This window comes from Amblyomma maculatum, chromosome 9, assembly GCF_055883805.1.
Source record: "Amblyomma maculatum isolate TAMU_Amacu chromosome 9, ASM5588380v1, whole genome shotgun sequence".
NCBI lineage: Eukaryota > Metazoa > Arthropoda > Arachnida > Ixodida > Ixodidae > Amblyomma > Amblyomma maculatum.
The window spans coordinates 99,263,435-99,275,611 of record NC_139352.1 but is presented as its reverse complement, the minus strand read 5'-3'; the positions used below and the strand labels follow the sequence as shown (position 1 = coordinate 99,275,611).

The 12,177-nt window shown below is 44.3% G+C and overlaps 1 protein-coding gene across 1 annotated transcript in view; it reads right to left on the bottom strand.

Moving 5' to 3' along the window:
- Positions 1 to 12,177, bottom strand: part of LOC146180025 (uncharacterized) — a 40,671-nt gene that overhangs the window by 13,546 nt on the left and 14,948 nt on the right. Inside the window, exons 6-8 of the mRNA XM_084580308.1 lie at positions 9,334 to 9,561; positions 2,368 to 2,483; positions 662 to 892 (exon numbers count right to left, since the gene is read on the bottom strand). Of these exons, the coding sequence (XP_084436434.1) occupies positions 662 to 892; positions 2,368 to 2,483; positions 9,334 to 9,561 (575 nt within the window). The remainder of the gene's footprint in view (positions 1 to 661; positions 893 to 2,367; positions 2,484 to 9,333; positions 9,562 to 12,177) is intronic.

Genomic DNA, 12,177 nt, shown 5'->3' with positions numbered 1-12,177 from the left:
GTAACGGTGCAAGAAAACTGTAGGAATATTATCGGGGCCGTCAGCTTTTTTAGAGTCAAGATTAAGCAGTATGTTTAAAATACCTTCTTGGGACACAATAACATCAAGCACAAAAGAAATGTACCCTTCAGGCTTAGTAACAGGATTAGTATCTTTCCAGACGTATACAGAATGAAAGTAGTTGTTAAATTCATCGGCAACTGCCCAGGCGTATACGGATTGAAAGTAGCTGTTAAATTCCTCGGCAAATGCGTTTGCCTTTGAGACTGGGGACCCATCAACCATTAACGAAATACTATTGGATTTTGGTTTGGTTTGGTTTGTGGGGTTTAACGTCCCAAAGCGACTTAGGCTATGAGAGACGACGCTACTATTTTTCCTCCACTCATTCAGCACTCGTAACATCCGCTAGCACTTACACAAGGCGTGGAGTGTCATTACTGTGTTCTTTATTATGCTACATAGGCAGAGTTGAAAAGGCGTAAGCTTTCGCAATTCCTTGACAGTAATTCACATGATCGCACCTAAATGATCCCTGACCTAAATCTAAGAAATTCACTTTCATAAACTTTCAGTGCTAGCTTGGTTCTTAAGTTTAACTATTTATCGTTTACGAAGTAATTGTTTATGCTATTCTTAAGTATGCGTTTTTTCAGCCCACCTTTGTTCCATGAAGGCCTCCGAGATTACGTGCACCGCTGCCGAAGCCGCCACCAGGTCCTCACGGTCGTCGGAGAGGCTGTCGTTGGCGTCGGGCATGAGACAACGCCAGTTATCTCGGTACACAGAACCCGCGTCCGGCCGCCGCTCTACATAGTCCATGTACAGAGTGCCAGCTAGTCGGCTCCCCAAGCCGCCAAGCAGCACCACCGGCGGGGCGTCCTGCGCATACCTTGGACGCGACGCAGGAAAGGTCAACGTCAATGTCATAGCTTTTTATAAGCAGTAACTTTGGGGAGCTTTTCTTCCACTGTAACCATGCAGCGAAGCCGTTTATTGGGCCTGTCAGGAAATATTTGTATGTGTGAAATAAACTAAAGATTATGATATCATAGGTGATTTATTGCTGGATCTCGCATTATAACAAAGTTATTTTATCATTCCTAAGTTTAGGCGATTCACCGTCGAATGAGCAATGAAAGCTGAAAAGTGATATTTTTTTTCGAAAATGCGGAAGTCACAGTAGTCGGGAGTCTTAACGCCTGCACCACCGCGGTGGGGCGGGAAAGAAAGTATAAAAAGAGAAAGTAGAACCGTAGTAAATGGAGTAATCCGACCATCTTGATATCTTCAACATACACTGAAATCGGACAGTACAATCGTTTGTTTAAGTTGGTTTTGGGCCAACGAAGGGGCTCGTTTATGTCTGACCTCACGGTGGAAAACTAAATATAATTACCAGGACACAACAGTGGTTACATATGACATCGGTTCCAATCAGAATCGCAAGCTAGTCTCCAACTCGATTACAGACGGATGGTAAATCACAAGCAAAACTGGTGAAAATGCCATCAAGGTTACCGACAGTACAGTTGCATCCCAAACTTCATATGGAATCGCACGCGAATTTGCGAATACACTTTGTGTTCCTACTCCCAATTTTGACTTTACAACCTCGAGAACGCCGGCGCGGGCATTTATATGACGCAGGATCCCAAGACTATTGCGTAATGTTTTCCGAAATCACTGCAGAATCTTCACTGGAGAAATGCGCAAGACTAAGTGTTGCTGTGTTGTCCACGAGATGTGTCAGCGAGATTCTGCGAGAGATAGATACTAGGCCTTTGCGTTTCTGTAAACCACTTAATTGTCTCTAATTATTTAGTTAAACAACCCACACAAACTTTTTTTTTACATTTATATCTTTCTTTAATGCTCTATTCTATATGGTATCATTGTTTTTTCAATATACCAACTAGTTCCTCTTTTACAGTGCCGACAATGTTATGCCCAACCGAAATCCTCCTGCATAGTCATAGAATGCTTACGCATTAATAAGTCGCATTTTCTGTTTCAGCGGTTCATGAAATTCGTACATAGTGCAAACTCGAGACCACCTGGGTATCTACAGATGTAATTTAGGTCATCACTTCTTGAAAACAATAGAACTGGAATACCAGCGCAGCGGTAGCGAACGATAGAACGGCCTATGCACGAGTATTGCATGCTATATGCGATTTCTGTGCTGTGCTTCACAATGACTTATGCGGACCCTCAAAATTTCGGACCGCACCGAAGTCAGAAAAGAATGCTGAACTTAATCGTTGGCCAGTTTGCTCCTGCACATTGAGGTATGAGCTGGCAAGGCCACGCAAACATGCAGAGCACTTGTAGAAATAGGCTGCGAGCATCAAATCGAAAGCATACCAGGGAAAGGTCAGCATTTGCGGATTGAGGCGGAAGCCATCGAATATTGTGGCATCCAAAGCCTTGTAAGTGGTAGAAGCGTTCTTGCGGGCGTAGAGGAATGGCACCAGTCTCATCTGCTTAGGAGGAAAAGAACCGCGGTAAAAGCAGCGCTCGCAATAGTTTCCAGGTATTGATTGCATTCCTTTCCTTAATTACATCAGTGGACAACATATAACCTGCATATAGGTGAAAAATGCAGCGAAGCGCTCAATATTAGTGCAATGAAAATATTAAAGCCAGGTCTTCACTTTTAGAAAACTGACTCTTATTCTGCAATCACCATGAGAATCAAACATAAGGAAGTTTGCCATTGAAAGACACACACACTGTCGGCTGGTATTTGGAGCCTACCTATAACATTCTTCACTCATTTGTATTTGGAAGAGCCCGGGATAAAGATAAATGGAGAACACTCGAGAGCCCTAAGTATTAATGATTGTACTATACCAGATAATAAACTGAAAAAGTTTCTAAGCTTACATAGAAAAAATAACAATGGTTTGGTTTGGTTTGTGGGGTTTAACGTCCCAAGGCGACTGAGGCTATGAGAGACGCCGTAGTGGAGGATTCCGGAAATTTCGACCACCTGGGGATCTTTAACGTGTGACTACAAGCCGTCAAAAGAACTACAGCTCATATGCCTCGCAAGCGAAATTATTATAAGTGCTGATGCATTAAATGTGGACAAAAATGCCCATGAGAATTTAAATAGCTAGGAGACTCAACTTATACATATTGTATTTGTCAAGCATTCCCAGATCATTTAATGCTCAGCAATATGTGTTCCAAGCGCAATAGTGCATTTTGTCAATACTTGCATGTTTTGCGGAAAGGTAAACCGTGAGGGTCAGGCTAATGGTTAATAAACATGATTAATAAACATGGTTAATAAACAAACCACAAACCGACAACACACAAGCACTGAATTACATTTACCGGTTTGCTTTCCCGGTCACAAGATTTAGTAAAGTATAAACAGGGTGCGACAAGTAAACCAAGTTGACGGTTACCATGCTCAAAGAGAATGTTCTGAAACAGTAACGACTAAAAATAATAGCAGGACGCTTAACCTTCTCTTTATAATATACACGCGACAGCGTGGCGTAACTGTCCACCGTACGTTAAGGGAAAGTGGGAAACTTGCACAGAGTTTAGCAGTGTTAAGCGTCATTATTTGGTGTCGTTAATAAAAAAATTATTGCGCAGTATATGCCTCGCTGCCGTTGTCAGATGGGAAAGGGGTTCGACACCCGGAAGTGCCATGTCTCAGAGTCACACATAGCTCATCAGCCCATCATCACCCATTCCACCTCTCCGGCAGGCTCCCCTCCAGGGCCAAGTGGAGACTGGGAGAGCTATTTAGTTCGAGGTGAGGGCACTACCCGGACAAGGGGGTCGCCGCGTGACGCCCCCACCAGAGAGAGTGGCATCTTATGCGAAGACGACCTGCAGCGCCAGCGTGGCATGAGCCAATGAGGCGGACCTTCATGACTACACAACGGGTGTCATTAAGGACGACAATTCCCTGCAATGGAGTCACAGCGACAGAGTATTTCCCCCTTAACCGAGAATGTCACAGACAGACCGTGCCAAATCTTCGAGAACCTCCGCTCGCCAAGAATGCGACGTTCCCGCAGCAGGTAGCACGAGACCTCCTTCCGTACCTTTGCAGTTACTTTATGGCGGCCCGGAACCCTGCTGTTGTATGCGGCCGCGCAGCGTGCCAGCCATACTTGGTACGCACACTGCACGAACAGGAGGACGAACTGATTAACGGCTACGCCTGGCAACGGATTCAGGTATGGCACAGTCTGGCACGGTATACCCGAAAGCTGGAAGAGATTAGCTACACGACGGAGAAGCGCTTCAGGAAGAAGACACTGCGAGAATATGTGCAGTGTCCTCTCTACTACCACAAATCTGACAAGTTGGTCACAAGCTGGCCTGTATAAACGCTTGAGCCATAATGGGGAGGACTCCCCTGGCAAAGCGGTAATAAAGGACACTCTGCGTGCTTCCAAAATGCCCGCTATGATGTAATACCAGCTTGGCCTAACATTGACAAGATCATATTGGCGGAGGTGAGGAGGGAGACTTGGAGTCAGAGGGCTAACCAATTTCTTAAGGGGAATAACCGAAACCACATCAATGTCCGCCTCCGCCTTAAGGAGACGCTCAAGTCTAGCAGCTACCTGAGCATAAAAAGAGGATGGAGAGCCCGACCGTGGCACGCAATGAGAATATGTGCTCTGGGCGAAAAGGCGGAGTCGAGTACTCACAAAAACGAAGTCAGGCTTCGAGCTAGAGGCATGTCCGAGTCCGGTGTCACTTGGGTCCATCTGACGTGTAAGGCTGAGGCTACGATCCCTAGGTCGGAGATGCCAAGGCCCCCCCTGTCCCTAGGCAGCTTCAAAACAAGTCTTTTGACCTTGTCCGGAGCTCCACTTTACAAGAAACGGAACAGGATCCGCTCCAGGCGGAGCTTCATCCGTGCTGACAAAGGTGTTACGCCGGCGACATAGGTCAGCATCGACACAGGAGGGACCGCGTGATAGTGGCCCAAGCCGTGAGCGGGTGCAAGAGCTTCTCGTACTCTCTTCCCCTCGATTGAATTTTCTCTTGAGCAGAGGACCATACATGTTTTGTCGGAAATACCTTCAGAATTGAAGTTAGAACCAAGGAGGCGGACTTCAGCCTTCACGGGAAGACCATGAGCAGGCTGAGGACTGGATGGTGCACAACCAAAATAGAGGGTGGCACTCTTCGACCTATTAACCTTAGCCCTGCTCGCCTTACTGTACACCTCCATGACACCCAGAACAGAGGAGACAGAAACCTCATCCGGGACGACAATTGTTAGATCATCTGCATAGGCAAAGATGGGAGCTGGTGGAGAACCTGGTAGTAACGGAAAACGAGCTATTCGACTATCAGAAGAGAGCCTTTGTAGGATTGGTTCTCTCGGCGGACATCTACACTTTCATTTACAGGCATGTGATTGTAGGCACGCATGTCTTTGGTTGGAATATTTATAGCAAATTATCCTCCAATTTGAGCAGCAGATGTGAAATGAATTGAAGCGAAATGACAAGACACCACACTGAAGTGTGAGTAAAGAATCATTCCATCACAATTTTAAAGCGGGATCACGCACTTAATTTTCCCCACAACTTTTTCTCAATTGTGGGATATAGGGACACACCGTCTCTTCGACCAATTCGGTTATTACATACGCTATCGTACAAAAACAAACATGCCGAACAGAAATAGAAACGTGCACACCTATGAGGGCCCACGACAATTTGAATCATGAGCACTGAGAAATGGCAAGAAAAAGCAATTAGGGGCACATTTAAGCTACACCTTAATGTATCACGCGATAATGACCTTAGAGGTGTGTGCGGTTCAAATTCTGAGCCCGAGCCCGGCCCGGGTCTAAACCTGCCCTGCAGGCCCCAGCCTGCTCTGGTCCAAAACAGAAAGGGTCACAGCCCGGCCCAGCGCAACCTGAATCCGGATCATGAATCCGGCAGCGCTAAAGTTTCTTTCAATTTTCGCATATGTGGCTGGAGTGATAGTACGTTCTCAGCAAGAAGAACAAGTTTTCTGTACACAGGTTATTTCCTTCTCAAAGGCGTGCAGCCTAAAACTACGAGCAAATGGTTAACCTGTGACCGAGTGTCGATGAGCTTGTCTTAATCACCGTGAGCCTTTCACGGTGCCGGCAAGGTGAACCACAACTGCATTGTCTGTGCTGAGCATTCACGAGGCGACTTTAGCAATGTGGATGCCTTGACTATAGGAGTTATGCCCCGCTTCTACCGAGGCAATATCGAGGCCAGGAGCAAGCCACAACAGAGGCAAATGAGCGATTCTCTTTCTGTCAATATTTTCGTATAGGGTTTCTTGCAATTGTAATTCTGCCTAGGATGTATCACTTGACCGACAGTATTATCAAACTAATTTACCCCATGCACAAGCATACCAGACTGTCACAAAACTGCGCGATTCAATATATGAGTCTTTTGGGGTTGTCCGGATTCACAACATTGATTATTCAGGGAGTTTTAAAGTAGACTTCCCCCAAACTGCCACAGCATACGTTGTCACACACTTCTTCAAAGCGCTGGCAAACGTTTACCGAACGGCCACCCCTTCTGGTGCTCTGCGAAACGAGAAAAATGTTGTGGTAAGTTGTTCTTACTTATGTTTCCATCAGTCGCTCTCACAACTCGCACACCCATACGTTTTAATCAATCAATCATTTTTGTTTCAATAAAACGTACTAATTGCAAAAAATGTTTAGCCAATAGCCGAAGCTAGTTTAGGCCCATACATACATACATACATACATACATACATACATACATACATACATACATACATACATACATACATACATACATACATACATACATACATACATACATACACATACATGCATGCATGAATGCATACATGCATGCATGCATGCATGCATGCATACATACATACATACATACATACATACATACATACATACATACATACATACATACATACATACATACATACATACATACATACATACATACATACATACATACATACATACATACATACATACATACATGCATGCATGCATGCATGCATGCGTACATACATACATACATACATACATACATACATACATACATACATACATACATACATACATACATACATACATACATACATACATACATACATACATACATACATACATACATACATACATACATACATACATACATACATACATACATACATACATACATACATACATACATACATACATAGCAGTGGAGACATGCTAAAAAACATATAAGGAATGTTTTCAAGCTTATTATACACACGCAAGCGTAACAATCAATGAGCACAGAAAGTAAGTGCATAGATAGATGGATTTATTGAAAGGAAAAGCCGAGAGGTTGGCCGGAATATTTCATATCATTCAAATACATAAGAGCATAGAAATGAAAAGCAGGCATGCACATACACAAACTATTTTATGCGATGTGCATAATTGAAAAGATTACGGAATACAATTCTCTATCTGAGGAAAATTAATGCAACCAAGGCATGCACGTTTGGTGACGCCAGATGGAAGCATTTTTCTGCGGTGTTGCAAAAATACCTAGCTTCGATAATGAAACTTCATACTTTCACTATCTGTTCTAGAATGTTCATGGTTACTCTGCACCGAAAAATGACATCATAGGTGCCCCGTAAAATGAAAAAACTGCTTTGAAGTTTTTCGGTTCCATGTATTCGTATTGCCAATAACCCTACTTTTCACCCCCAGTAAGCTGCGGCGCCGCGAGCGCTCCCTTTGTTTGTAAACACGGTATTGATCTATACACTACACATGCGCTTTTTATTAGTCTTGGTTGTTCGACCTTCAACATGAATTCGATATAGCTTGCCCAGATTTTCACCCTGCTATTTGGTGTTGCAGGATGCCATGATATTTTTTTCACCGTATTACACATCAGAGTCCCTCCTAGCTGAAATTTTCAGTATTTGGAGGCACTTCTTTCTCTACAAAGCCGGCCCTAGTGAAAAACCCTATGAGTCACAATAACCTCATACAGATTTCTCATACTAAATAGCTCGTACAAATCTTATATAATCTCATACAAATATTATTCAACTTATGGGAAGTATATGAGACTGCATGAGATTTGTATGAGATTAGAATGAGAAATCTGTATGAGGTTACTGTGACTCATGCGATTTTTTCGCTAGGGGGGAGTGTTGAAAAGAAGGAACTCTTTTCTCTCTTGACTTTCTGTAATTATAAATATGTCGCCGGCCATATATTTCCTTTCACAAATGCGGACAGCAGGCCTGTGACTGTAAAATCAGACGTTAACAGTAAACGAATGAAAGCTAGAAGCTTTTGAGACATGCGAGTGCACATCTCCCCTTTAGCGGACAGTGGTGCCGCAGAGCAAATAAAGAGAGATTTTGATGCTCTCTCTGGTATCCTGCTGCCAGTATGAAACGCTTCTCTCGAAGAAATGGCTCCCGGATAAATTATGTACCACGTTTAAAATGGAGGCTGCTTTTGCTAGCTGGGGCTGCAGAATTCTAGCTTTCTTGCCAGTCATGATTGACTCGCCGGACACCAAGTGTTCCATATAGTGACATGCAGATACATAGTTCAGATTTCAATAAAAAAGCCTGAATGCTGTTTTCCAGCTTTTTGAGCATAGGGCAAATAGTAACCGCAGATCCGGACCATGAAAAGGAAATAACAAGAATAATAAGATTGAGATGGAGCGCATTTGGCAAGCACTCACAGATTATAACTTGCAGCTTACCGGTATCGCTCAAGAGGAAAGTATACAACAGTTGCATCTTACCTGTACTCACCTATGGGGCTGAAACGTGGAGGCTAACCAAGAGAGTTCTACTTAAGTTGAGGACAACCCACAGGGCTATGGAACGAAAAATGATAGGTGTAACTAACATTAAGGAGATGGGAAGCGTGCAGAGTGAGTCAGAGAAATAACTCAAGTTACTGACATTCTAGTGGAAATTAAGAAGAAGAAATGGGCATGGACAGGACATGTAGTACGAAGAGAGGATAACTGATGGTCGCTTAGGGTAACAAACTGGATTCCAAGGGAAGGAAAGCTAGCAGGGGGCCGCAGAAAGTTACGTGGGCGGATGAGGTTAAGAAATTCGCAGGGGTCAAGGGGATACAGCTAGCACAGAACCGGGTTAATTGAAGAAATATGGGAGAGGCCTTCGCCCTGCAGTGGGTATAGTCAGGCTGATGATGATGATGAGCATCTGAAGTGTCCTAGTCAAACCAAGAAGCGTCGGACAAGATTTTTGTCACTGTGAAAACAAAGCAAGTGGTGCTTGTACTGAGAGCGCAGCATCTAAATGCCTCACCCTGTTTCTGAGTGGCTGTTGCGGATGCACTGCGGGGAATTCGTCGTAGATACGCATGACAGATGCATCATGCTGGGAGGCATCAATGAGGTTCAAAGCTGCTCGCAGCCGGGTCGCGTCCGGAGGTGGAAACACGTCGCCAGCTAGTGGAGAGTCCCGTCTTCGCAACAGCCTTCGGAACGACCTGGCTACCTGATCTGCGAGCTGTGCAATGTCCTTCAAGGCGGCCTGCAAGGCAGGATCACTATGCGCGAGTGTTTTTGGAGAATGAAACCTGCGTTAACTTACCCTCCCTCTAAATATCGAAATTATTCCCCGCAAAATTTGGCGACGTAGCCGCGAGCATTTTTAAGATAACTTGAAGTTACGAACACAAGCAGAGGAATATAATTCATAGCAAATGCATCCACTGAAATGTATTGGTAGCCGTCTCCGGCGACAAAATGTATAGGCTAACGGAAAGTCTGAAATTATGACTGCGGACACACAAGTAATAGGGCTGATATTAAGAGAAAGTGCAGAATCAACGTAAATGCAATCTCGTTATATTTAGTAGACGTAAATATACTTCAACAATGACCTTAGGCTTAGCATGCGAATGGAGCATAGTTTGTTATGATTTCGAGGATAACAAGCATTTCAACATTAGTAACACGTTCATGCTGAGCGCAAATTGTGGTATTTGAAAAGCGAATACAAGAATTGTTTCTAAAATGATCCTGTAGGAGTATATCACCCCAGGAACTATTAGAAACCCCTAGGAGCCGTATCAACCGGCAGCTACTGCAACCCGGTCGATAGCGATAGCAATAAGACTCATTGGTCGAACAGCGCTAATAGAAACTCGCACTAAAAATAACGACAGACACGAACACAGCGCTTCGTCTCATAGGCACGTCTTTTTTCGCCCTCTTTGATCCCTTCTTCACAGGCAAGTAAAAAATCATCCCCAATTTCGATATAACATGAACATCTCTCCCAGCCGACACATGTGGACCACATTCATTTGGACAATTCTGTAAGTGCATAATGCGTTCTCTGCGATGCGAATTCAAAGAAACTATTTAATATTCTCTGGACGTAGCACCGGAGCAATCGTGTCCATAAATAAAACAAACCAGCACATTCTTGAACAATGAAAGTAGTATATCCCAACTTTAATCGTTACTGCGCCTCCAGACAATAACGGATAAATACAGAGTACAAGCGCAATCAAAAGAACATAACCCTGGATGCTGCCAGCCGACCATTGAAGGACATCTGTTTGAGATAAGCAGCTGTTAAGAGAAGAGGTAAATGCTTTTGGTCACGAACAACACTGGTGCTATGAGCACCATAAAAATTTGCTGCTTGACTTTGCCTGTGGTCGTCGCGGTTCGTTTTAGGTCCCTAGGCACCACGCATCTTGCGAAGTGAAGCCCAGTAGCCTAAATAGGCAACACCACCGATCTCTAAAGCAAGGGCATGACTCATGGCTAAACCGCGTTCTGCCCCACACAACAGCAAAGTTGCTTTATTTACAGCCCTCACACATAACACTGTATTCTCACTTCTATTCCCGTTACCATGGTAGCTCATGGCAACTGCTCATGGCAACTGCTCATGGCAACTGCTCATGGCAACTGCTCATGGCAACTGCTTTTTGATAGAAGCGGAATGCAACGCACCCGTGTGCTGAGTGATATCAGTGCTCTTTAAAAACCCCCAGGTGGTCAAAATTACTAAGCAGCTATTCACTAAGCCACATCTTTTTTTTTCGCTTTCGCTCCCACCTTCCTCCATTCCCTTGCGGCGGCATTGCGGTGTCCACAGAAAAAGTTCACAAGGGCGGAGAGAAAGGGTGGTTAGAAAAATATTCTAGCCACCTTAGTGCGACAGACACACGCCACCCATTTTTTAAAGCAATTTATATTTACATATTTCTGGCAGGAAGAGCATTTATAAAGACATTAACTACGGTTAATTCGAGTAGAGATTAACGTTTATTTTCACTTGTGCTGCTGTTCGCGTAGCGATTCCCCCAATCATCATTCCGTCTGCCCGAGTCGCATTTTTTTGCGGGTTGACAATAGCAGCATAGGCGAGAGTGAAGACTACAAGAGAAGTCCTCTATGTTTCCACAAAAGAATGCCTTGTCAGTTCTAAAGCGTGTCTCTTAGGCGTCCGGTTCTGATATAAGCGGCATCGCTGCTAGATACTGGTATGGTAGAGCAGGCGGCCACCCTCTTAGAGTTGGCACTGATGAAAATGGGCTGGAAGACCCTGTTTGCCCTTCTACAATCCGCCATGTTCATCTGGAACACGGATACCTTGGACAGTTTGAAGAGTGGTAATGTTGGTATTTTGAGCTACCATTAATTTCATCGGTTCCTACGTTAAAGGTGAAGCTCGCGTTTAACTAGAACAGGGCCCTTGATGTTACCCTATTGAAGTCCACTTGCGACAAAATATTCGGTTCTGCTTTACAGAACCTTCAGAGTTTTTCCTGGACGCGGACTGCAGCAATTGGCCCTGTGGTGGCCCTACTACAATTGACACTGACCAATCTGGTCTGCAGGTTTGTGTCAGCTTCCCGCAAATCACTATTTTCCTTCAGACGTCAGGCGATGTCGAACCACAAAAGGTGCGAGTGGAACGACGGCATCTATAACGATATCTCTACAGCACGTCACCCCACCGGTTGCTTCTTTCGTGTCATATGCACGTACGGCACTAGTAACGAATCGTCATGTACCAGCAGACTTTATTTCGTGTCAAAATTGGGACGCAACGGCTTTTGTACCTCCAATTCCGTTGCGTGAATAAAGAAGTTTAATACTTTGCCAGACACTATGCCAAACTCCC